This window comes from Drosophila subpulchrella, chromosome 3R, assembly GCF_014743375.2.
Source record: "Drosophila subpulchrella strain 33 F10 #4 breed RU33 chromosome 3R, RU_Dsub_v1.1 Primary Assembly, whole genome shotgun sequence".
Taxonomy (NCBI): Eukaryota; Metazoa; Arthropoda; class Insecta; order Diptera; family Drosophilidae; genus Drosophila; species Drosophila subpulchrella.
This window is the reverse complement of record NC_050609.1, coordinates 10,714,913-10,740,969: the sequence shown is the minus strand read 5'-3', so window position 1 is coordinate 10,740,969 and position 26,057 is coordinate 10,714,913. Positions and strand designations below refer to the sequence as shown.

The window sequence follows — 26,057 nt, the reverse complement described above, 5'->3', positions numbered from 1 at the left end:
TTGGAATTTGTATTTCTAACCTAAAAAATGATCTCTGGAAGTATTAGAGGAAACAAATCTATATGCGTTAAAAATGATATTACGAATACAAAAAATATATATTAGTGCAAAATTTCTTTTAACTTTAATATTGATAAATCTCTTTGAAGTGAAGGTGAACAAATTATAAACGAAGGTTAACAAATTTTAAATTTAAAAAAAGTAAGGCAGTGTTGGATTAATGTTCGCCAAATGTAAGTATTTTTTCCCGCCCTGCCTGCGGTCACATTATTTTTTTGCTTTTTATTTTGCGATGCGAGAGACGCCGCCGTGTAAATAAAACGTTGATTTAGCACAAAATAAGTGACTCCATGGACGCGCCGCCGTCGTATCCCGACTTGGCGACCCTGTGTCGCCTGTGCCTCAAGGAGCACCAGGATGCGTACGCGATCTTCGAGGAGGACGACACCCAGCTCTCGATTCCCGTGCGCCTGATGGCCTGCGTCGCTCTGGACGCCAAGGCGACGGACAGCCTGCCGAAGAGGATCTGCCAGGAGTGCCGGTACCAGCTTGAGAAGTCCTTCCTCTTCCGCCAGCGCTGCCAGTGGGCGGAGAAGAAGCTGCGCAAGCACATCCGCCTCCTGGGCCTGGGCAAGCGGAGTCGGGTCTTCTCCAAGGATCCGGACGACTACGACGAGGACGAGCTGGAATTCGAGGACTCCATCGCCTTTATCGAGGTGCAGGACAAGGTGCGCAAGTTGGAGGACGAAAAGTGGCGAGAGGCGTTCAAGGAGGAGCAGGCGGCGGAGTTCAACAAGCGGCTGGTCAAATCCCGCCTGGAGCTCCGAGCCAAACTGACCATCGAGCTGCGCAAAGGACTCGCCGAAGAGGTGCGCAGTCAGGTGCGCGAGGAACTGGCCGAGGAGGTGCGCAACCAGGTGAGGCATGAGCTGCGCCACGAGGTTAGCGAGGACATGCGGAAGGAGCAGCTGGCCATGCTTCTGGGCGAACTGGAGGTGTACCTTACCGAAAAGCGGGCCGGTCAGTGGGAGCCCTTGGATGGCTCAGAGCCGGATCCAAAGACACAAACCAAGGAGGACTCCTCGTCAAGACAGAAGCTAAAATTACCTCCCAAGCGGCGCCCTAGCTCACCCTGCAAACCACAGGTGCCACTGCCCGTAAAGACGGAAAAGGATGAAGAATTCATACTGGAGTCGAACTCGAACTCTTTAGGTGCTAACGAAGTTAATTTGGACGCCCTCGAACTGGAGGAAGAAGTGCCCACGGAGGACGGGGAAGACTTCAGGGACATCAAAATGGTCGGATCAGGGGATGTGGTGCACACCGAGGACGGCGAGATCTACATTATTAATGCGGAGGATCAAAAGCAGGACTCCCCGCCTGAATTTGATCAAGACAACGAAATAACCTCCTACAACAGTGAGTGGGAATCTTATTTAAAAGTATGAACACAGTTTTAATCTCATTTACCCTTTTGCTTAGTCAAGGAAGATGGCGAGATTCAGTTTAGTGGCGAGAAATCGGAGGAAATCGAGGACGTGGTTGTGTTTAACCTGGGCGAAGAGATGTCTGAAGAGCAACAGGTCTTTAATTTCGACGAGAATGTCATCATCGTGGTAAGTAATGGTTTGATATTTTATCTAACTTAATTATAACAGCAGTCTACGCATTTTCAGGAAAAGGAGCCCATGAAAGGTGATGAGCAGACGCCCGTCAAACGAAAAAGATCGAGTGAGTTGGTGTTCAAGCAGTCCTCCATTTGCCCCCAACCAAAAACCGGGCGGGTAACTGACACGGTGAAGTCGTTCCAGTGCCATTTGTGCCCAGTGGCCTTTGCCACGCAGAAACTGCTGACGCGGCACCACAACACCCACATCAAGGGCCTGAAGAGTGGCAAGGGCGGCACGCTCAAGTGTCCTAGCTGCTCGCTGCAGCTGTCCTGCGCCAGCTCCCTCAAGCGCCACATGATCATCCACACGGGCTTGAAACCCTTCAAGTGCACCGAGTGCGAACTGTCCTTCTCCCAGCGCGAAGTGCTCAAGCGTCACATGGACACCCACACGGGGGCCAAGCGCCACCAGTGCCCCCAATGCTCGAGTTGCTTCGCCCAGAAATCTAATCTGCAGCAGCACATTAGTCGCGTGCACATGGGCAACTCGCGGACGCATAAGTGCCACCTGTGCCAGCGCAGCTTTAACCACGTTTCTGGCCTCAGTCGTCACCTGGTCACCCACGCCGGCGTCATGTTCTCCTGCAAGCAGTGTGGGCGTCAGTTCAACGACCGCAGTGCTGTCCAACGTCACGTGACGACCATGCACAAGGTCAAGAACAAATCCGCCGACTACATATCTGAGCCCGAGATCAGCGAAATAGAGTTTCAGGCTGGTTCATAGAATAGTCCTCGTGGTTATATCAATAACTTTGTCCCCCTATGTTGCAAAACCATCAAAGAACCATTTTGCTCTGAATATTTTACAACTTTATTCGCGAACTTGAAGTGCTCACAATAGTTGGCACCAAATATCATCAACATGATAGCGTTAAAACATTTAGAAAACATGCAGCGTTAAACAGTTTAGCAAACAAATTCGAATCGGAACATTTGGAACAGCTCTTTAACAGGATACCATATAGCTAGTACATTTTACAATATCGTTTAATAAATACCACATAAGACGATGTACAATTTGATAGGCAAATACACGTATTTTTAATAAACTCAACTCTTCTACGAATACTTTAAACTTAATCTAAATGCCAAAAAACGGGACTCAAAATGCGCTTTAGAGAAAACGAATGGTCAATGCACGCCATTCGAGTGCAAAATGCAATTAATAGTATTTTCTTGTATAATCGGAAGCGCTTTTTAAATGAGATTACCTAGAAAAACAAGCCCGTACCGATTTCCTTGGAAATCGAAACCGTGTAACATACTTGGTTAATGCGTTATAAAGCCAATAACAATCCAATATCACCCTAGCCAACTAATCGGAACAAATTCCTTGATAACGAGTAAGTTCCTAACTCCTGCGACCCATCGCCCACTGCTAGTCGGAGTTGGTCAAAGAGCTGCGCTGCGATTCCAGGGTGTTTGAGTCGTGGCGCTGGCGCAGAACCCTCGTCTGGCTAGCGGGTAACTTGGAGAAGTCCTTCATCACATTCTTGTACGTCTCATCTTCCCCGTTGTACTCGTCGTTGGGTCCAATCTCGTCATTCAGTTGTGTCAATCGGAGTCTGGAAGAAGGATAGTTAGGTTTTTGTACTTTAAAGCTTGGTTATCCCACTCACAGCGTTACAATGTCGGCATTTTCCTGGTCCACCGCTATGTCTAGGGCCTTCTTTCCGTCACTGGAGGCCAGGTCGTAGGCAGCCTTATGCTTCAGCAGCAGATACACCTGGGCGATGTGACCCTTGGCCGTGGATATGTGCAGTGCGCTGTAACCCATCTCATCCACCGCATCGATGGCGGCACCGTTTAGCAGCAAGAACTCGCAGGCCATCACAGAGCCGGATATCACGGCCTGGTGCAGGAATGACCTCTGTCGGTCCTGGGGATTCTTCCAGACCTTGTCGGCACCCAAAGCGAAGGCCATGCACATCACCGGCAGATTGTGCACCACTGAGGCCATGTACAGCAGCTGGTTAGCGTCCAGCTGCGAAAAGGGCAGTTCCTCTGGCGTCTCGGCATCCGACTCGCCATCGGTGCTCTCTTGATCGCTGCCCAGAATGCCGGGCGTTTCCAATCTGTCCAGGGCCAGGTCGTCGCCAATCACCAGCAAATCGTCGCGCGAGATGCTCAGTGACATCGAGGGAATGTTGATGGACTCATCATCATCGTCATCGTCCAACTCGTCGCCAGTCTTGGCTGTGTTGTAGATGCTCGGATCGTCGCTCAAGGTTTTGGGCAGTGGTCGCTGCTTTTGCCTTCGTCTCAGCTTCTTCACCGCCCACTTTCTAGTGCCGCCCAGCGAGAGAGTGGCCCGCTTGGCGATTCCACTGCCGCCACTTTCACCATCCTCCACCACGCCGCCGCTGTCTATGCTGAGCACTTCGGCCGTCTCGCTGGCCAGCAGCTCCTGCGGTTTGGGCATTCCACACACAAAACGCCGCTCCACATATTTGGCCTTGATCCAAGCCTCGCGCACTCCAATCTCGCACTGCTCTGTGGGTTTTTTGAGCCCACAGTCATCACCGATGCGTGCCTCATAGATGCGGTTAACCACCTCGTTGCCCAGCTCCATCATCACCTTCACGTTCTCTGTCTCCCAGGCGTCGAGCGTCAGGGAACGCACCTTGCTGTAGTGGACGCCCAGACTCCGGTGCACGCCGGAGCACTCGATGCACAACGTGATGCCCAGGTTAATGGAGGCCCAGCGTGGTTCGGGACTCCTGCAGTCGCAGCAGTAAGCGTTGCCCGGTATCTTCAGGAACTCCTCCCAGTGGCTGTGGAAAATTGCTCATAAAACAAATGGAATTCGATGATGATTCAAACATACATTCTACGCTTTGCGGGCAGAGCGTTGTTGGGAGTGTTCGTCGATTGTGGGCGCGAGTGGTGCGTGGAATCATGCTGGATGGCTGCTCCAATGCTGTGCTGCAGCGCGGAAATCCACAGGGACAGCATGTCGGCGGAGTCTGCCTGCAGGATGTGGGACCTAGAGAGGGAGGAACCAAATGAATACCCAATTTTTTATAGCAAATCAGACATTAAACACTCACTTGGTCGGCGAGATGACCTCGAAGCAGAAACGGCGGTCGCCCTCGTTCACCGGACGCACGCTGCAGATGCGCAGATCCTCCTCCATGACCGAGAACGAGTCCTCGTTGCTGCGTTTTCTGCAATGCGAATCCAAATCACTTCAGCGTACGGCCACAACACATCACATTACACCACACAACAAAAACATCACAAAAATCAAAAGTTGCAAACGAAAAGAAGACGATTGATTAACTAAGCAAGCAGATGGGATGGCATTTCTGGATGGGCGAAATGAGTGGCGTTAATTAGGCAGAGTGCACCCACCTGTAGACGAGCTGGTTGTCGCTGAGGTAGAACCATCGCCGGCACCAGGTCTTGAAGCCCTTGGACTTCTTCTTGAACAGATAGCCCTCGATTTTGTTTGAGGTGCTGTTGGTGTTCGAGTCGCAGTAGCGATTCACGCTCATATGGCGGTTCTGCATTGCCTTCTCCAGCTGCTGGTAGTCGCCGCGCAGAGTATTCAAGTCCTCGCTGATGTTCTTGAAGAACTCGTCAAAGTCGTTGCACAGGTCGAAGCCCTGGTGGTAATAGGTCACGCACGCCTGATAGTAATCCAACAGCTGCCGAAAAAAGAGCAGAGGAGAGCAGCATGAGAACGTGCCAAAAGCAAAGAATTGCTGCTATTGTTATCCAGCCTTCTCCAACAGCCACAATCCAACTCCGAGCACTCCCGATAGACAACTGAGCGAATTGGCCAGCGCACCACTGACTCAACATGCTGATCAATGGGTTTAGATATGGAACATACATATACCAGTTCACATTGATATCACAACAGTGACGTCATAGCAATAACAAATCAGAAAACTTATTTACTTAGTGGTCGTGGGGCACTCCATTCATGGCATTTACAGGGCGATAAGCCTTTCCTTACCGTGGACAATATGGAGGGGACCTTGCGAGCCTGCGCCAGTGTTATATAGTTGACATAATCCAGAGCGGTATGTTGGAAGCACGATTTGGAGGCGGAAAGGATGTTGGCAGCCTCCTGCATCTCCTGGGGTCGGTTTTTGCTGGCCTGTAATAAGGGAAGTCATATGTAAGCTTGAGTAAACTCTGCTTATTGACACAAGCCAAGCCCACCTGTGCGTTCTTAATCAGCGCATTGTCGTAGCCCTCGGAAACCTTGAGAAAATGCCCCTTGTAGTCCTTCACCTGGTTGATGTCGTCCTTGACGAACACACTAAGATTTTTCAGCACCGTGCGACTAGCCTGATCCAACAGGATGGTGTGGAACTTGTTCATCTCCTGGAAAACAAACTCGGGACATTAGCTATATATAGCAAAATAGGCACTCCAATGAAAGGCCAACCTGAAAGCAGTGAATCAGCTTGCCCAGCGCATTGTGGGCGTTCTTGTTGTCGAGAAAGTGCTGCTGCAGATCCCACAAGGACATGGCAAAGGCGCTGGAGAAGTAGAAAAATACCGAGAATCGATGCAAATGAATATGCATGAGGTCGAGATATTGCGCAGTGAGTTGTTTACCTCTGGTTCTTGACATACTCCTTGCCCGAGTCCACGGCCACATTGCACAGCTTGATGATTTTCTCCAGCCGTTGCTCCAAGTGCTCGATGTCGCTCTCCTCCTTGGACACAAATTGTCTGACGAAAAAACAAATTGAAAACGTTAGCACAATCTTGTCGGGATGTAAACAAAAGATGGGCATCGGCGTGGGTAAGCTGATGATGATTAAAATTGGCTTCGGCTGGCTGAGCAGGGTAAATATAATCTTCCAGCTTAATCAAAGAAGTTATCGCGGGGCCAGCGGATGATTCCCTTACTCAGACCCTCACTCTGCCTCTGTTTATGTTGACACTTTTAATTTATGCGGACTTATTAAAGCGCTGTTTGCGCTTCCAATTGAAGACGAGTCGCCACAAAATAGGGAAGACCCCGTCTTCTCCTCGGGGACAAGTTTTTGTATCACTTTGTTGCGTCTTGTTCGGTGTTTTCTCGCCTTTTCCCCTGTGAATTCCATCGATTTGTCGGGCACTGCTTTTGTTTTAACTTTGTAAATGTTCTACAAAGTACTTACGTACTCTTTCAGAGGGTTTTGTTATTTCAAGTGGAAGTTTGGAATGCAAAGGGAAGGAAGTTCTGAATTTAGCAGGGTTACTATAGAGCAGTTTTATCATTCTGAGCGGTTTTTTTTAGGAAGTTGCTATCTTGCTATAATATACATATATATGTATCTATTAACAAACGAAATTTAAAAACTACATATATCTTTTTGTAGTTGCCACGATTGAGCCGAATGCGCAGTACGTTATTGCTTTCGATAATAATTATTTTAAGCTTGGCAGTTTATCCCCTATCGCAGTGCTAGGAAAATACGGAAATTAGTCAGAAATATTTAAATTTATTTATATAAAAAAATTGATTTTTCAAATAAAATAATTATTTGTAGTCCTTTATATTTATGAAGCATAACTGTGCAGATTGTAACGTGTTTCTTAACTTTTATTGACATGACTGACTATTTACAAAGGATGAATCACACTAATTGATTGCAGTTTGTTTTAAGAAAGAGGTCTACCGAGTTTTAATAAACCTAGTTATGGATAGAACTTCTCTAGATGACGGAACAACTAAACTGCAAAAGAATTCTAAAATTCCAGACCTTAATTTCCGGTTTTCTTTTTTTACTGAAGCTGCTGCAGGTGCTAAAAACCAAAAAAAAAAATAGGGGGAGTGGGGATTGGGCTGCTGGGCAAACAAGTTATGACCGCTTTTGAGCACCGTTTTACGAGGGAAAGCTTTGTCTTTGGATGCGATTAGTGGAGAAGCGGCAATTTGGGTGAAATCTTATCAATCGGCAGCGAACTTCGGGGCGTTTGAAGAGGAGCGACGGAACGAGACGAGAGCATCGACAATTAGCTGCGGAAATTGGGGGGCAGGCACTACATTCGTACATTCCACAGTGCTGACGGGACAAAGTTTGTTCGATGGATGATTAAGCCGCGTTTTCAGGTGGAGGTGGAGGAGGTGGGTTCTGGGAGGTGGGCCGTATCTGGTTTTGGATAGTAACCCGTCACGCTACGCGGAACAATGCAAATCTCAGCCAGAAGAGGAGGTGAAGTAGGAGGTGGGGGTGGTGCTATCTGGCGAATAATATCCACCTGAATCTGGGTGAATCCTTCAGGCACTCCTCGAACTCAATGGTGGCGCGCATCTTGACCAGAAACACAAATCTGTCAAGGAAATTGCACTGTTGGCTAATTGGGGCCTGTGAATTTTCGTTGGCCTGTTGCTGCTGCTCTGCCTTCCTGGCTAAAGTGGAGATTTCGATTCGCGACTTTCGAGGGCGGCTCTCGGGGAACCTAATTGCGGGCAGCCGGAAGTTGGGGGACACCTCGCATCCTCCACAATCGACGGCCAGACACGTAGGGCACTGGCCCAAATTAGAGAGACACGCCGATTTACGCGATTCGGGGCCGAATTAAACAAAATTACACAGCGCGCAGAGACAACAAATTAAAACGTCTCACTTTCTACTCTCGGGGAAAAGTGTGGCAGCATCTCCGTAAAATCTTGCAGCTGCAGATTGTGGCACTTTGGCGGGCTTTTTTGTTTTCCATATTTTCTATTCTTTATTTTTAAGACAAGCTCTTTAAATAGATTAAACGTGGGTTTTATAAATGCAGGCTAGAAGTTAAAAGCCTGATGAAGCATAGATAAATATATTTTAAAAACAAAAATGTAAAATCTGCAGCATTGCCAACTCTAAGTCTTAGAGATGCCAGTTCCGACCGTTGAAATGGCAAATAGCTAAAAATGCTAATTGAGATTAACTACAATAAAATCTTCTCTATCCCATTTTTCCTCCTATAAAGTATGTACATTTATATCGGGGGAGACACACAAATATCATCGGTTGAAAATCAAACCATATTCCTACCTGCATGATTACAAATTCGTATATTATCAGAACTCGAAAAACCAAGTTAGCTATCTGATTTAGCTAGGAAAAAGCTAAACTAAAACCATTGCTGGATTTTAGGGTGCCCATATATTCCAATAAGAACACCACACCAGTCCTGCACAACGCGCGATTTTCATTTCATTGTTCTGTTCTCTTTCTGCTGGTGCTGTTTTGGTTTTAGTGCAATTATCCACTCAAGAACGCACCGAAACCCGATGCACCTGCCCCGTGCACCAAGTGTGGGAGTGCCCAGTGCCAGTTTCATTTATAAAACTATGAGTTTCGCACGGCTTCCAGCGCAGCTGACCGACTGACCGATCAGAGTCGCAAGCCCCCTCTTCTGTTTGCCCCCTCTCGTCCAGCGATCTATTTGCGTTTCGTGTCCATCGCTTTAAATCGCCTCATTTGCATACAACTCATTACGTCTTTACGTCACAACTCTCTATAAGGAGGAGGAGTAGGAGGAGGACTGGAACACGCCCATTCCCGGAGGATATAGTAGTATTAGCCTGACCTGTTTGGAATCCAGAATGTGGAAGTGCCACAAGTGCGGCAAACCCGTTTACTTTGGTAATACAACAAGCACCCACGCACACACAAACCCAAATTCAATCCCAATCCCAAGCACACACAGCGATCCGTAAATAACTTGTAAATTATATTTATTTATGCCCCGCACAGCGGAACGTAAACAATCGCTCGGCTACGACTGGCATCCGGAATGTTTGCGCTGCGAAGAGTGCGGCAAGCGTCTGAATCCCGGCCAGCATGCCGAGGTGAGTGGGATCACCTGTTGGTCATATAATCTCTATAAACAATCTGTGTATTCCAGCACAAAAGTGTGCCCTACTGCCATGTGCCCTGCTACGGAGCCCTGTTTGGTCCCCAGTTGTTTGGCCATGGCACCCGGGTGGAGTCCCACAAGAGCTACGGGCAGAAGGGCGCCCAGAAGCCAGCTGGAGCTCAGGCCAATGGCCCCACACTGCCGCGTGATCACCTGGAGTCCAAGCTGAAGGTGCGGCATTCAGCAGTACGAAGGAGACACAAATGACTCATTAAATCCCCTTTTTATGGGCAGGTCTACAACCAATTCTACGACAACAAAAGCCTGGAGATACGCAGCCGCGAGGTCAACAACCGCTTGGTGCTGGAAGGAGCCCTTCGAGTTTACTGGGGCGTTCAGGGAATGATTCACCTCAAGGAAGACGACGATCAGCGCATCTTGGTACGCAAGAGGAACTCCTGTCGGGTCTCCAAGGCTGCCGATGTAAGTTAACTCTTAAATCAATTATAAACCATGCAATTCATGTGAGTTTCACTCACAGGAAAGCAGTTCGGACAAGGAAAACGAGGCTAGCGAGTCGCTGGCTCCGCCTACAACCACCACAGGCGAGGTGGACCAACTTTCCACGGATGTCTCACTTTCCGAGAGCATGACCTTCGATTCGTGCAGCCTCAATGAGATCTCCGAGCTGCCCACAACCCCAGAAGATGCCTCGGCCAACACCACAGCCAACAGCAAAGAGGTAACCAATGGCAAGGTGTCCAACGACGACGAAGATACGACCACGACGGACTCTTCCGGCACTCTGGTGGAGGCTCCAACGGCCAGCACAAGTTGTGTGTCCAGCACTCTGCCTTCCAAGCTGGACCATCTCGAGAAGCTGGACTGGGACGACATTGATGATCTGCTGCAAGTGGAGAGACGTCACAATGAGAAGGATCGCATCTACGAAACCATGCCGGTCAAACTGCCGTCCTCGCAGTCCTCCAGCGACAGTTCGCCCAGCAAAACGTCCTCGGAAACCACGACCACCACTGAATCCAGCTCCACTCAATCGGCCACGACCAACAGCAGCAGCACGGACAACTTTATGACCGCCACGGGCTCGTTGACCGCCAATACCAATACGCAGAATACCACAACGTTGTCTACCACTGAGACTTCGCTGGATAATTACGAGACCTGCGATGATAATACCCTGAAGCCCATGGATTTCGAGGACTTTAAGCGCAGTGTCCATCAGGACTATGTGAATGGGGCTAACTCCTTTACGGAGCCCAACGAAGGCACCCTTAAGCGTAATCAGCCAATTGATCCCTCTCGCATTCATGATTCACTCAAGCTCTACGGCGAGAATTCAGTGATGAGTAAAAGCTTTAACTGCGAGCATGCTTTGCGCTCCATAGATCCATCTCTGATTAACGACACCATGAATCTGCGCAGCAGTGTGGACTCACCCCGTTCCACGCAGCGCCAGTACGCCTTGCAGAAGAGCGGATCTGCCTCCGCATCCACAGTGACTAGCAGGGACCAGAAAAAGCCATATCAACAGGGGCGGCAGCTGTTCGAGAAGGGCATTAACCGCTCCAAGTCGGGACCCAGCTGCTTTGTGTACTCCGACAGCGATGACGACGACGAGGCCACGCTGCGTCCACAACGCCTGGCCACCATGCGGCGCAGCGATATTCCTCTCCGGTACATCAAAATCCAGATGGACTGCTATCCCAAAGAGAATGTGGCTGCCGGCAGCGAGGGTGAGTCAAGTCGTGCCGATGCTCCGTCCATTACCAGTGGAGCAGCTGCCGGCGACGAGCTTACGCAAACAGAGGAGTTATATACTGCCAGCGAGGGAGTTGGAGGTCCAGACGGCGATGGATCGGCTGGCTTGCACGTGACGGAAGACGGTGTGGTGCTAAGGAGACCTCCGCGCACTGGAGCTGCAGCCATCAAGCGACGCAGTGGCAACCGTCGGTGAGTTGTACTTATAAGCTCATATATCTTTATCAATTTTGTAATTATAATACTTTCATCAACAGTTCTCGTACCAAGCTGAAACGTCGGTGCTCTATCAATGGTCACTACTACAATCGGGAGACGTCGTTTTTCACGCCTCCCTACGGTTCTCAAATGTCTGTGTGGGTCTCCTCAATGGTGACCACGACAGAAGTTATTAATTTGGTGCTGGAAAAGTACAAGGTGGACAGTTCGCCGGGCAACTTTTCCCTTTTCATTGTACGCGACAACGGGGAGCAGAAGCGTCTGAAGGATGATGAGTATCCTCTGATTACGCGCGTCACTTTGGGACCTCATGAGGATGTGGCTCGTATGTTTTTAGTGGACTCGCGCAAAACTGACGAAATCAGGCAAGTAATCCCGAAATCTTCAACTGAACTCTTGCTAACAGTTTCCGTTTCCGTTTCTTCATATCAGTAATGAAGTTGCTCAATTTTTAAACCTATCGGTGCCCGAGTGCCGTGCCATTCTGGAGCGTTATGATCAGGAAATAGCTCGCGAAGTGGCCAAAATAAAGGAAAGGTGAGCTTGGAATTTTTTAAAGTTTCACCACAACTCTACTAAATAAATAAATTCATTGCAGATACGCCGAATTGCGTCGCCGGATTGTGAGCCGCATGGAATCTCTTAAAGTGCATTTGTAAACCGTAAACTGTAAACGGAATCTCTGACATAAGAGCAATTTTTATTAGCCATAATATGAATGCGGCCAAAAAAGTGTCGGCAGCAGCACAGCTAATAGTATTCACGTTTTTATACAAGATATATATTTTTATGTAGGACTTAGAGAAAATTACGAACTAGCAACATTAGGCGCCCAGTGAACAAGAAGCAGCTGCTGCACGTCGCAAATACACATATATACATTACGTTTAGGGTTCGATTCTTCCCAGCCGAAACTAACAATCATTTCCAGGCATTTCCATTCGTTTAGAAAGCGTTTAAGACTTGTAACTAACCAAAAAATAATTATTAATCCACCACATTACCATACAATTTTTTGTTTTGTGTTTATAATCAAAATATGTGCTTTGTGCAGTCACGTTTAAAGCGGTGTCATGTATCTATTGTACAATGTTTAGCTTTTAAGTCGTGACATGAAGCACAGGTCCTGCTAGTAGCCATTTTATTGAGCCATTGAACAAATGTGTGAAAATCAATTTGATTAGCAATTGCAATGCCTGCGAAAAAGAAAACAATAACTGTACCACATACTACATATTGCATAACATGGACTTGTTGATTGAAAATCATTTGGAAATCCAATAAAATGTAAAGTTTTACAAGAGAAGCAGCAAAGCAGAGTTTAAGGCCCCATGGCCACCGACAAATTCCGGCAAGTAACGCGTCCCTAGTGCAAAAAGGCGGACCTAAAGGCGGCCCCCAGCAGCAGGAAGTGTGAGCCGAATATTCAAAAAAGGCAGCAACCGGCGCCAGCCGTCCGTGCCGAAACGGGGATCAAGTGGAGGCGGACTTCAGAAACACATACACCAGAGAGGAGGGAGTGGAGTGGGCCCAACCAAAGTCCTGTCCGGGCCAAAGCAGCCATCAAAGCACAAGTCAATGATGCCATTATAATAGAGAAGCAGCCGAGGAGCAGCGACGAGGACGAAAGTAGGCAAGCACAGGCTCACTCACATAATAAATGCACACCCCACAGCGGCGCAGGGTGTGTGTGGTGTGTGTGTGTGCGTGGCTATTAATTTGAAACTGACAGAGCCTACGGGTCCTCCGTCCTCGGTCCGGCTACAACGTGGCTGGGACTCCAGCGACAGGACCTCACCAGCGTTGGCCAGCCTTTGAGACGCTCTGATGCTGACGCGTTAAATGGTTTTGGGGTTTCCCGGCCAACAGCGGCCGCGTTACCAGTGGTCCAAGTGTGCCAAGCGCCAATACATAAAAATCAACAGCCAGCGACACTAGCGAAAAAAAAAACTCAAGTCCATTTGGGATGCGAAGTCGCATTGGGCGCCAGTGGCAGGTTCACGACCCGCTGCCTTGGCTCCAGCAATTATGGCTTAAGAGAATTCCCGAGCCCGCATTCCAGAGCTCTGGCAATGGGTGGCCAGAGAAGAGAGTCCGGAAAATCGATTTTAAACAATCGCTAGTCGCTGTCCATATTGTTGGTGGTGGCATTCGGGAAGGGCCTGGCAGTTGTTGCTCTAAGGATAAGGGGATGAGGGCCACATCGAGTGAGAGAGAGCTGGCCCACATTGCGCATACGCACTGAGGTACACTGGGCAAAGGATTGGGGGATTGTGAGTATGCAATTTAAATACTTATGATTATTAATTGATTAAGTTTAAAGTTGTGTGTAAGGTAATTGAAGGCTGAAAGTAATTGAAATACTTAATAAAAGTATAAATATACATTATTTTAGACACTTTAAAAAATATTACAAAGTAACAATAATTAAAACAATTCATTAAACATTTAATTCTAAATTTTATTGATAATAAGTTATATTTTTTACCGCATCTATTGTCTTTAAAAATCTATATTTCTATAAAGAAACGCTGAATTGTATAATGTAGGTAAAAATAGTTAATTTTCGAATTATGCCATTGAACAAAACTCTTAGTAAGTATGACTAATTTTCAAACTACACTTTAATAAAATATACATTTTATTTTAAATTTATTCTAATAATATTTTTCTATTTTTCGCAAAGCATCGTGACAACCCTGCTGTTCCAGTGGCTCTCTTAGCGCATCCTGACAGCACTCTTAGACCTCGGAGCAAGTGTCGCAAAATTCCAATGCTGCCCGCCGCGGTGGATGCCACTCAGCAGCTCGACTCGAAGGCGCTCAGTTTACGTTTCGGCCGCATCGCCTTCAGTTCTTCAGTGTTCCGTGTCCAGGCTGCACTTCATCCGCGGAGGCGTCTGCGATTGCAAGAGCAAAAACAAAATCAGAAACAGAAACAGAAACAAAACCCAACTCATTGTCATTCATAGCTTAGCATACTAGCTGCGTGATTGTGTGTGCGTGGATTCCGCCAGTGAGTGTGCGTGAGTGCGTAGAGCCGAGGGCGTCCGTAGTTTTCCGCAGGACATTACACCAGCGATTAGCGCCAGCGAGAGCGGAAGCACTTCCTCCGTAGCCACCACTGTCGTCTCCTGTTCCTGTTCCCGTACGTAGGCCATGAAGCACTCGCCGCTGATTGCCAGCGCTTGTCTGGCGCTGGTGTTGATGTCATCCAGCCTGATTGGCAGCTCGGAGGCCAGAAACAAGAAGAAGTACGTCGGCGAGACGGGCGGCGATTTCGAGTTTATCGATGAGGTAAGTCCCAAATGGCTTCACGGCAGCCAGCCAGCCATCCAGCCCCACTTACTCACTGTCTCCGCTTGCCAACGGCTCGGATTCGGATTCCCCGTCTGAGTCTCGGATGCGTCTCCGCCTCCCAGTTTGCCACTCTTCCTGTCTGTCTCCTACTTAATACGCCTTAAGCTGACTGCTGACATTTGCCAAGGCTCCGAGGCGCAAGAGTGCGGAATGCACGGAGAAAAACCCATCAATGTCAACTAGATATTAACAGTTATGGGGTGCTTTTTAAATGGTTGTCGTATCTTTTGAGGGAGATTATGGTTTAAATCCGAAAGAAAAAGTCTAATAACTAGTAGTCCCAATGCTTAGCCTTGTTTCTTGCAAATTTGTTATCATTTTAGATACTGGGATTACCCCTATTCCCCAAAATCCAAATTTTCTTAAGACTTGAAAACTTTTGAAAATATTCTTAAAAGTATGCTATGAAAAATGTAATTAATTATATCGCATTTCTGGCAAATTAGTTTAATTGCTTTTTAATTAGACTGCTTCCTACAAATTAGTTTGAAATCTGAAACCACAACATAGAACCTTTTCATTGGGATACAAAAACCATTCAAAAGCCTAAGTAAAAAGTCAATTTTTTCTGTGTGTTCTGTGGCATATATAACGCGATTGCGCTTTTATTTGCCCAACTTTTTTCCCAGCTCGTCGTTGCTGAGGTTTCACACCAACAACTTCCGGTCGTGTTGTTTGTTTTTTTCCGCTCATCGTTTTCTGGCCCCCAAAAAAAAAAAAAAAGAATGCGACGTGCCAATTACTCACGCAAATCCGATTTGTAGTAGCCTGGGTGTTCCCGTCTCCGAAGACCGAAGACCTGACCCGGCTGAGCTGGGCTATCTATGGCTCTACGGCTCTATGGCTCCCTTCTTGTTCAGGTCTTTGGCACGCACCTGTCCGGATATCGGAGCCGATCCGGGAGGAGGCCCAATGGCGGATAGGTACAAGTACCAGCCAAGCGAGGAAAATCAATAGCATTTGGCATTTTTGTTGTCGTTTGGCTGCGCGTAAACTATGAAGTAAGCGCTAAGCTGCTTTCAGTCGGTCTGCCAACACGCACCACCCGATCCCATCGAACCGCCCAGAAAACCCACCCAAAGAACCCCCGAAAACCACCCGAAGCACCCCCTCATCGATGACTGTTAGTCACAGACGCAACGTCGTCGCTTTGTTTTTTTTTTCGCCCATTTGAATGTATTATTTGCCTGGCGCTTTGCTTTCTCTCCAGCTTTTCTTCGCTCTGGACTAGTTCTTTTCCATACTCTAACAGAGGGTTTTCAAGTATTGTTAGAAGTTTGGTGATGAATTTTCATCCATATCAAGAATTCGCAATCGGCATCACTTCAAGGGCTAATAACTACTCATTAGAAAATATTTTTAAATAATAATTTAGTAATATATTAATCTATTTTGGCTGCAATAAAATCTAAATCTTATCTATAATCGATATCTAATGTTGGAAAAGATTCGTTTAACTTTGAATATATAGTAGATTATGGTTGAAACTGCAAGAGTACATTCATATTAGTTCGCAGAATTTAACTTTTTTTTAGAAATGTATAGTTAAGCTCGTCTCAAAATATTTCAGGGGGATTGTTGAACCAATCGATAACCCTTAACTTTAATGGAACTGATTTATTCATCTGAAAATACCTCTTCGATAAAGCTTCAAGAGAATATACATTTCGGTTCGCAGAATTTGACTTTCTTTTCCTTTTTATTATTTTTTGTTGTATTCCGTTTTGTATGTTGTGCTGTGTTTGTTTTGTTTGCCATTTTGGTTTTATTTCTCTGCGTTTCCTTCCCATTTTTCCGAGCTCTTTTTTGCTCGGCCATTGTTGAGCCCTCTTCCCGAATGTGTTTGTGTGTGTATGTGCTAATAGTCTGCTGTGCCAGTGTGTGTGCCTCAACACACACACACACAATCACAGTTCGTCTAGCGGCCTTCAAGCAAAATTATTGCGATTCGCAAAGTTTCCATAGGAAAAGAAGGAAAAATTTCACGAAACAAGGCATGTGAAATTTTTGGCAGGCACTACATACGCAGAATTTTAAACAGTTTCCAAACCGAATCCACATGTGTCCTTGTATCTGTGTTTTTCGTGCGTGTCTCCCATACAAACAACCCAGCAATTTACAGCCTCCGCTTTTGTTTCTGCATAAATTTCACTTTGATGTTCCAAAAATCTCCGTTTGATGCCATTTTATATTTCCTGCGCTTAGTTTTTATAACGTCTAATCGCACATTTTCATTTTCTCGCAATAAATTGTACTTTTTATTTCACCAACTTCTGGCTTTTCAAGTATTCGCCGAATGGAATAAATTATTTGAAAAGTTTATACAACCAAATTGTCTGCAGTTAAGTGGGAATTCAAATTTCTCGCAGATTTCCGTAACATCGAAATTTTCGACACATGCCTGGACTTTTGGTAACTCCCTGAATATCTTTTAATTGAAAAGTTTTCGGGCAAAGTCAGAGATTCTTTGCCGAAAGTTCAAGACAAATTGTGAGGGAAAATCGTTTTCAGCCAAGGATTTAAGCGAAAAGTATTCAGAGGAACCCTACCGATACAGGCGTATGAATAAATGAAATCATATTTTCTGTATCCCTAGGTAATTTGCTGGGTTATCTGGCAGGAAGGCGGAAGTAATCCCCGCCAAAAAGGAAATGGCCTCGAAGTGTGCGGCACAAAATAAATAACCATAAACAGTTGACGTTAATCAAGCACAAAAGAAGCGAAAGCCCACAGATACACACGCACTTTGGGATGGGATAGGAATAGCATTTCGTTATGATTTATGCATGGTATACATTTCCATTTCCCGGTCCAATTTGGATCCGTTTTGTAAGCTCTGCATTAGTCGTAAAAATGATAATAAATTAGCTTAGATCGCAAGGAATTCGCCTGATTTGCCGACATTTCCGCATGGCTGCCAACCAAGCAATAATCCCCAGCCATTCATTGCTAGTTTATCCTATAGATATAGGCAAAATCAGGCAGACAAACAGCCACTTTCAGTGACTGAGAGTCTGAAAGTCAGAAGCTCTTACCCATCGATTACCAACAAATGACGCTCTGTTTGTCAGCACAAAATAAATCTTTGCATTGTGCATTTTGCAATTTGAGCGCTGGGAAAATGTGTCGCTGCAGCATAAAATAAAATGCGAATAAAATGGGAGTAAAATAGAAATAAGCTGAGGCCCCATGGCTCAGACTTTCACTCTGGATCACACACAATGCGTAATATATGCAAAACGTGGGGCTCTTTGTGTGTAAACATCTCGGCTGGTGGCATTTTGTGTGTGAAAATGGCTGCCAGCCATAAAGTTGATATGCATAATTTTGTATAAGCGCCACTTAGTGCTGCAGACACTATATATCCCATGGACATGGTATAGAAACACCTCGCTCTCTCAGGGAAACTGAAAACTAAATCAGAATGTGGCTAAATTACAGCTTTCCCCAGCCTCTGGTCAGGATCCATTTTTATGGGCACTAGATGGATAATGTCTGGTCTCAGCATCCGTTTGACCCCCCGCGCCGTGTGTAGTGCAAGTTATGTAATAAACTTTTATGTTGTCAAACTGTTGCATAAATTGCCAGCACGCTGGCGAAACTTTGCAGGATGCTAAATAGGTTCAGTGGAGTGTAGAGTGGGTGTGCGTGAGTTAGGGACATCATGGCCAGCAGGGACATCATCATGGCCCGAGAAGTTATAAAAACGGCTGTAAAAGCTAACGACATAAGTATTCGGCTGTCTGGCTATTTGGCCCCTGCATTAGCACCTATTTAGGGCTCCCGGAATCGGATTCGGGCCAAATGTAGCTTTTCTCAGCCGGAGCTTAGCCAGGTTCAGGTGCGCAGAACAGAGGACTTCACTGGGCATGCAGTTCGTTTGGCTTTCATTAGCATTGCAATTTCCAGGACCATTCCCACGGTTCACGGGCTAAAGAGATTTGCATATTGCATGCCAGAAAACCGAAAAACCGAATAACAGCGAGGGAACTCCGGCAGCTGAAATGTCTGAAACCAGCAATTTTCTTGCCGCCTTCCTGCGATGAAAATTTCCCAGGAGTGACACAGCTCTTGGTCTGAAGAAAATATGACCCGAACTAGACAGAACAATTTCTCTGTTCTCCGAAAAAAAAGAAGAAAAAAAATGCAGACAAACAGACAAACGAACAGGAAAACTTATGAATCCGCTGCAAACTTTACTCACTTTACTCTTTTATTCACCGGCCCACGCCCACTTATCAGCCTTGTTGTGCATTCCGCTTTCGTCTGCTTTATGGTCTTATGGTCGCCCTTATCGCATTGTGGCCTCCCTGCGTCCTTGCCAATCGCAACCCTATCGCCACCCCCCGAATAACCACCCAGCTTAATTTCTTTGTGGCAGGAGTCGAGTCCTGCACGTACACATTAGCAAATTGCCTGCATGTGTGCGAGAACTGAGCCACTGGATATATTGCTACACGCTGCAAATGGCAAATAGCCTGCAGCAAAGGTTAAAAAGGCTGCAAATCGCTTACACACAAAGAAAACAAAATTTCCATTGGATATGCACAGGGGGGAATTTCATTTTTGCATTTGTTAAACAAGTTTATTACAAGAACCGATTCTAGAGATGCCTTTGGGATAGTTTCAAAAAACAAAGTGACTTACAATTTTTGAACAATTACATTATTTTAAATAATAATGACCTAAAGTATGAGCCTACCATATATATATATATAGCTTAAAAAGAATTACCTAAAATGTAGTCCAAATAAGTCAAGGCAATACAGATATTATCCTAACTTATGTGTTACGATTATTTTAAAATTTATATATACCTTCAAAGTCATCACTTCCAATATTTAAGTAATTGTTATATCATTTTAGGTAATTTTTTTGGGGTGCAAAATTGATATAGATTTAAAACAAAATAATTTCGGTTCTATGTTAGTTGATGGCAATGACAATTTTGTTATAACAGTCTTTTAGAAGGTCATTGTTACAGATTAAAAGTCAGCAGAGAATTATGAGTCACGTCTGATTAATTAATTGCTTTTTTATCTTACGGATTTAATTGCCTATAATTGAGAACTCAAATTAATGGTTTTTTAGAATATGTTCTCCTGTTTGAGTTCTTTACCTTTACATATAGAAAGCCGAACTTTTTCCTGTGTATTTAATGAACATCATGAGCTCGTAATGCGATAGAACAGCCGCAGGATGCGAGTTGGGGTTTTTCCTTTGATCATCGACGCTAATTAACTGCTTAACTCGGATTTGGGGCAAGCGTATTTGTTCCGCTTAAGAGCTACTTTACATGGCTCCTGCCAACAGAGCCAACCGAACCATGTTTCATAAATCTTGCACTGCGCCACCCACCAATAAGACAAATTGGTTTTGAAGCAACAAAACTTCGATGTCAGCCAAGGCGAAACTAAAATATTTTTCCTCCGGAGGGGAGCAAAACTTGAGTAAACTCATTTTTCACTTTCATATTGTTGTGTGGCAGGCCCCAAACAGCTGGAGGACTGACTCGGATAGCCATACCAAACTATACCATACTGAAAACCACCCGGCTATTGAGATCCTGGTTGGTACATATGTGTGTGCCACTTAACTGATTATGTAAGACGAGCTCTGTGTGCGGGCTTGTCAGTTCTTGTTTGCTCCAGCAACATCTGTATTTACTGCCGGGCAAATATTAAATTTTCATAGCCATGGAGCCAGGGAGCCAGGGAGCCAAGGATGCCGGAGAGAGAAATGTGCAATTTTAATTAATAGCTGCAGGGTGATGCCCGGTCGAGTTGGTCCAGTTAGGAGAGCTGGCCACATATTGCAACTAATGAGTTTTCGAGAGGTGAGACTGCCCAAAACCTCGGCCCAAATCGAAGATGCGAATCTGTCGCCTGGCCTATCAATTACAACTCGACACAATGGCCAGATACTCGGCAGAAATTCGGGGAACTGAAGCATTGGGGCTTTATGGCAGCTAAGCACATGTCAAATGGGATGTCGCATGGTCTGGCGGATGAGTGCCAGCCTGTTAAGCTGTCATTATTTATGGCCCATGGACTCAAGGACTAAAGGACTCGAGGAACCTTTGCTGACAGCCGCTCGCTGTGATTTCAAGGAAACGAAAACAGTTACAAATTATGCATATTAATTGCTTGTCTGCGGTTGACGCAAAACCTAGAAAAAAAAGTGCTTAAAAAATATTAGGGTTCTTTAACGAAATGGAATGGAATTTTCCAGACTTACATTTCAAAATTTTTTTTAAAAATATCATCTTAAATTCACTAAACTTTCAATAAGATGCTACTAGTCTATTTTGTTATATTTATTTTATAAACACAATAAACCCATGCCTTAAATGAGTAAGAAACAAAATGAAAAGATTCTTAACTGAAAATGAAGTCAAAAGATATCCTTTAGGCCCACATCGCGTATACGTAATGCGTGATGCTGGCGATGGTGACCTTGCTTTTCACTCATTTTTCCGCAGACATCTTGCCGTCGGCCATTGGTTTTGGCCTTTACCCTGGCTCTTACATAATTTTCGACGAAAAATTCATCTTGATATTGACTTTGTTGACGAACATTCCTGACATTACAATTTGCCATATTAAATTTCTCGTCATGTTGTGATTGGCATTTGACATGGCCAAAAAGGAGCTCATGTCGCCGCCGCTGTCTCGCTGCAGGATTTCTGGGGCCAAAAAGGACGAAAAGTAAGGTGGAGTAAAAGTTGATTTAATATTTCAGCTGCAAGGTGCCACGGAAAAATTAAAAGCGAGATAAAGGGATTCGGCATGGACGTTAAACGAAACGACATTTTGGGTGTGGTAATGCGAGGTCCTGAGGTATGGAGCACATAAAACTTTCTGCCAGAGACATTTTCGTGTGTGCGCACGCATTACCATAAATAAATTATAACGTTCGCTACTTCGACTGCGAGTTTATAGCTTGTATGCGATAACTCTCACAGACACACACATGCAATTTAGGATCCTTCCTTGGGGGAGGGGGGTCCTGGATGTACCAAAAAGCTGGGAGACAGATACTAACAGTTGGCAAGTTGGCAACGAAGGATGGTTAGGATGCTACATCCTTTGGATGCTTGACAAGAGAAAGGGAGCGGCACACATGCAGGCGATAATAATTTACGGCATGAAAGCAAAACACAATGGAGGCCTGCCATTCGAAACAAAACCAAAGACCGAAAAACGAAACGTTCACCGAGGACGAGAGCATAAAACTTTTTATTCCACTAAAATTGCAGAATCCTGCATACGAATTATGCAATTAGGTGGGATGTGAACGACAAAAATTGAGGCCAAGTGCGGATATTATGTTCTTAAAAAACTAAAAGCTCAGGCGAAAGTTTTTCCGCCAGTTATCAAATTCAGAAAATTGTCTCTGCCGCAAAGTCAGCATTGACTCCCAGGTCCCGAGTCCTCAGTCCCTGAGAAATAGTCAAAAATCCCTGACAAATTGTCAACGAAAGTTTATACTCGCTCCAAGAGTTGGCTCTTGGCTCTTGGCAAAGTTTTTCCAGGCTAACTGCTGACAGTTGTAAAAATAATATTGCGTATACGCAGCGCTTGCCAATGACGAACTGCCTTTGGGAGGGGGGCCAAAGCAAACACTGTAAGTGAAACGGGTATAAAAACGAAGCCTGTCTGAATGGGGACAAAGGCGCCCAAAAGTTTTCCATTCAAGTTGCAATTAGCTGGCCCGAGGAGCCTTAGAAAGCCGGAAACAGACAATGACAAGTGGTAAAACAAGGTCTAAACTTTGACAGCCAAACAGAGAATCTCAGTTGATTGACTTTCTGCTGGCAAAAAGCCGAGCTCAAGGCGCTTTTTTGTTTGCTTTGGAAAAAAAAACAGCATACTCCAATCATGCAGGAAGAGAAAATTAAATTTTTATTCTAGCTTCATTTTGCATTTTCGTGGCAAATTCAATTGCAGCTGCCGCCTCTCCCACTTCCTGTTGCACTTTGTTACTCTGCAGGAACTCCTGCACTCCCCCAAAAACTGCATTCCTTTGCTCCGTTTCAATTAGATACCGACTTGGCAAAAAGTTTATGCAAGAATTTCGCCGTATCTGCGCGAAAGTCTGTGCAACAGCCAAAAAAACACAAAACAAAAACAGAAGCTGGAGCTGGAACAGCAGCCGAAAATACTTGTATACTTATTTCCCAAAAATAAACGGAACGGCGACTGCAAACACACAGCGATGGCCAAAAGAGGGAATAAAATGCCAGGGAACGGAAATGAAATTGCAATTGCTGGCCCACACAGACGACGCCAAGTCGCGAAGCGTTGATGCGCAGTCGGTGGTGGTGGTGGCGGGGAAAAAAGCCAAGTTTGCACTGCTTTTGCATGTCCTGAGCTGTTGCCTTTGCCTCCTTTTGGCCCGCCTTGCAACGCCATTTCCGCCACGGTCTCATATTGCGCCCTGGCGTATGCAATAAAGTTTGCTCTGCGGCAGCGGCAGCCAAGGAAAGAAAGCTACAGTCGAAAATCCGCCATTCGAAGATCCATTTGACAAGGAACATGTACAAACAGACGCAGTATTTTTTCTTTTTAATGATTTTTCTTATTTTACCCCACTTTTCTCCGATAAATATATCAGTGACACAAAGAAAGTCTGAGCTGAAAACCTGAGCAATTAAAATGGAATATTTATTGTTTACAAGTTATAAGATTTATTAAATTTCCTTAATTTGTTTGAAAACATTAATTCACTAATTTATATACCTTTAGTATTTTGTTGAAACTTTCAAAGAATTTTATTGCAGAAAAGTTATTGAATATTATATATTTATCTAAATTTAACTATTATTTATTAATTTTTAGACCAGTATTGTTTGTTATAATGTTCGATAAATTATATTTTTACACCATTATTGTGTTGTTAAAATATTCATAAATTATGTAGCTTAAAAGTTACTACTACCTTGCACTAGAATTTTTTTTTTTGTAATTAGTAGATGGGCTCTACAAATTTTCTTTATAATATTATTTTCAAAAGCGGGCTCTGAAAATGTGTAATTACGGCCTTTGGATTTTAGTTGCTAGTTGTGAAAGTTTGAAGTACGAAAATAAATTATAAGCAATTAGTCGCCAAACTCTATTTGTTCCTGCTATAAAGTTTAATAAATTTCTACAAGTGGATTTTGGAATTATGCTGGAGAGGACTGTATGCGAAACTAGAAGCTTGACTCCCAAGAGCCATTTGCAAGACCATTTCCAAAACCCCACTCTCACCCGTTGGCCGCAAGGGCTTAATCAGGCGCAACTTTTTAGAAGAATTTTGTTGAGGACTAACGCTCTTAATGTCGCACCCCCACAATCCCCACAACCCGCACACTATACCAAATATATAGAGCTATAGCTGTGGATATAGCTTTGGCTATATGGCACACAGGAGCTCATTAGTTGGGCGGCACTGGCGCTTAAGCTTAAGCTGCGAGCGTGGAAATTGCGCAGCTTTGGCGCTAAACAAGTTAATTAGTTTGCCTCTCTTTTTTCCGCAATGGCTGGAGTTGAGCTTAACGACAAAATAAATTATTTGCCTCGCCATGGAGACTTCAATTGACTTTATTAAGCGTGTGAGTGCGTGTGGGCGTGCCTGCGCCCTAATGACACTTTTCAGTCTTTCCAGTCAGCTGCTGTCGCTACAGGACGTGGTTCTAACCCACGTTTATTATCCCGGCTAACGGGGGCTTCCTGGCTCTGCACAATGGCAGGATGTGTGAGCCGAGTGGCAAATGGGATCCCATCTACGGCCTGACTTTGATCTACGGCATATTAACCTCCACTCTGCGTGCTTCAGAGTCTTTTTTCCACTCTCTCTCTTTTTTTCTTAATTTTTTAGAAATTAATTTTTATGTGACAGCGGTAAAACCTCCTGTCGCCTGGTCACCTGTGCGGCCCACTGTGCAGCTGCGGCCACATTAGAAAACAAGGCGGCGGCAATTGCCTTTGTGTCGCACAAAAACACTTTGCTGTCCCCAGCCAGATATATGTACCACATATACCACTTGCGCTTAGGATAAGCCCATACAGCTGAGGTCAAAATAATAGGCTTCTTAGAAGCGAATCTCCCAGCATTATATGAATTTATTGAATTAATACACATTTATTTTAATATGATAAGTTAAGTCCAGAGCTATTTTGTTTTGGTACTAATGTCTTTGTGAAACTTTTTTATTTAAATGAACAAATGTTGTTTATATGAAAAATAAGTTTATCAAATTAATCAAATTGCACTGCCTTTAATTTATTTAACAAACAATGCTGTTAATATTCCAATAAGCTGGCATATATTGGCAATAATGGGATTATTTCCCATAAGTCATCATATGTTAAAACAGGATTAATGACAAAAACTGGTCCAATGACACTTTTCTAAAATACAAATCCCACTAAAAGTGGTGTTATAAATCGAATAAGCTGTAAATCTATTGGCTAATAATGCGATTAGAAAGCGTACATTTGTTAAAACTAGATTCTTGATTAAAGACTGGATACATGACATGTTGGTAAACGTTTTATTATCACTTCAATATGCTGAGTAATATTTTATTATATTGATTATATTTGTTTGCATTTAAAAATGTATAGGATAACAAAAGTATATTTTCAAGAGTTAGCAATATAATATAGGTATACCTCTTTATGACCACAAGTATACTAAGAAGGAGAAGCCCACACAGATACAAGCCTAGGCTCGTTTAATCTTGGATTTTAATTGCACGGCCATAATGTTGTGAGCCTTCAGAAGGCATTTCAGGACATTGAGCCGCAGCAGTCACAAGTAAATTGAATTTAATTAGGAACGAGTTTTTCATTGTGATCGTTGGGTTTTATTCGTCATAAACTTCGGACGGCAATAAAAAATCGAGGCTGCTGCCAAATGCAAATGTGGAGCTCATTCCAAGCAGTTTAAGAAAAAAAAAAGAAGAGTCTTTAAAGACGCTCAAACTTCTGGAGGCCCTAATTAGTGTGAGTGGGCCATTAAGAATTTGCCCAGGTTCGGCTTAAAGTTTGCATCGAGTGTGGGGCAAAGAAATTAAAATTGAAATGTAAAAGTTGCCAAACTTTTCCCCCTTCCCTAACACACACATTATGTGAGTTGGCGGAAATTTAAAATGCAAAGCAGAGCGCCGTGAAAAAGGGAAGAGAGATCCCGAAAACCCAGGAGCTGGAACCCAAAACTCGGCACCCAGAACCCAGAACTTGCTTTCA

General features: G+C 44.8%; 4 protein-coding genes across 6 annotated transcripts in view; 3 read left to right on the top strand and 1 right to left on the bottom strand.

Annotated features, from left to right (window-relative positions):
* The first annotated feature begins 283 nt into the window (after positions 1-283).
* Positions 284-2,735, top strand: LOC119551813 (zinc finger protein 184). The gene is made up of 3 exons (XM_037861377.1): positions 284-1,419; positions 1,483-1,616; positions 1,677-2,735. Exons 1-3 carry the CDS (start codon positions 351-353, stop codon positions 2,391-2,393), a joined length of 1,920 nt encoding a protein of 639 aa, XP_037717305.1. The 5' UTR covers positions 284-350; the 3' UTR covers positions 2,394-2,735.
* Positions 2,639-8,256, bottom strand: LOC119551801 (arf-GAP with coiled-coil, ANK repeat and PH domain-containing protein 2). 2 transcript variants are annotated; one of them, XM_037861355.1, is made up of 10 exons: positions 7,880-8,256; positions 6,245-6,361; positions 6,072-6,165; positions 5,843-6,007; positions 5,634-5,777; positions 5,024-5,319; positions 4,720-4,857; positions 4,497-4,655; positions 3,289-4,443; positions 2,639-3,234 (listed from the first exon to the last, which is right to left on the bottom strand). In XM_037861355.1, exons 1-10 carry the CDS (start codon positions 7,930-7,932, stop codon positions 3,048-3,050), a joined length of 2,508 nt encoding a protein of 835 aa, XP_037717283.1. In that variant the 5' UTR covers positions 7,933-8,256; the 3' UTR covers positions 2,639-3,047. The 2 variants fall into 2 exon arrangements, with proteins under 2 accessions (XP_037717283.1, XP_037717294.1); XM_037861366.1 differs by having other exon boundaries at positions 4,720-4,836.
* A 570-nt stretch (positions 8,257-8,826) lies between these two features.
* Positions 8,827-12,770, top strand: LOC119563017. Its single transcript, XM_037876211.1, has 8 exons — positions 8,827-9,252; positions 9,364-9,458; positions 9,515-9,697; positions 9,761-9,949; positions 10,008-11,437; positions 11,503-11,829; positions 11,897-12,001; positions 12,063-12,770. The coding sequence occupies exons 1-8, from the start codon at positions 9,213-9,215 to the stop codon at positions 12,121-12,123; spliced, it is 2,430 nt and encodes an 809-aa protein (XP_037732139.1). The 5' UTR covers positions 8,827-9,212; the 3' UTR covers positions 12,124-12,770.
* Positions 12,771-14,284: 1,514 nt separating this feature from the next.
* Positions 14,285-26,057, top strand: part of LOC119563018 (proteoglycan Cow) — a 46,734-nt gene continuing 34,961 nt past the window's right edge. The window contains exon 1 of one of the 2 annotated variants that reach the window (XM_037876213.1): positions 14,285-14,760. In XM_037876213.1, coding sequence (XP_037732141.1) covers positions 14,623-14,760 — 138 coding nt within the window. In that variant the 5' untranslated portion in view covers positions 14,285-14,622. The remainder of the gene's footprint in view (positions 14,761-26,057) is intronic. The other variant, XM_037876212.1, reaches the window with a different exon arrangement.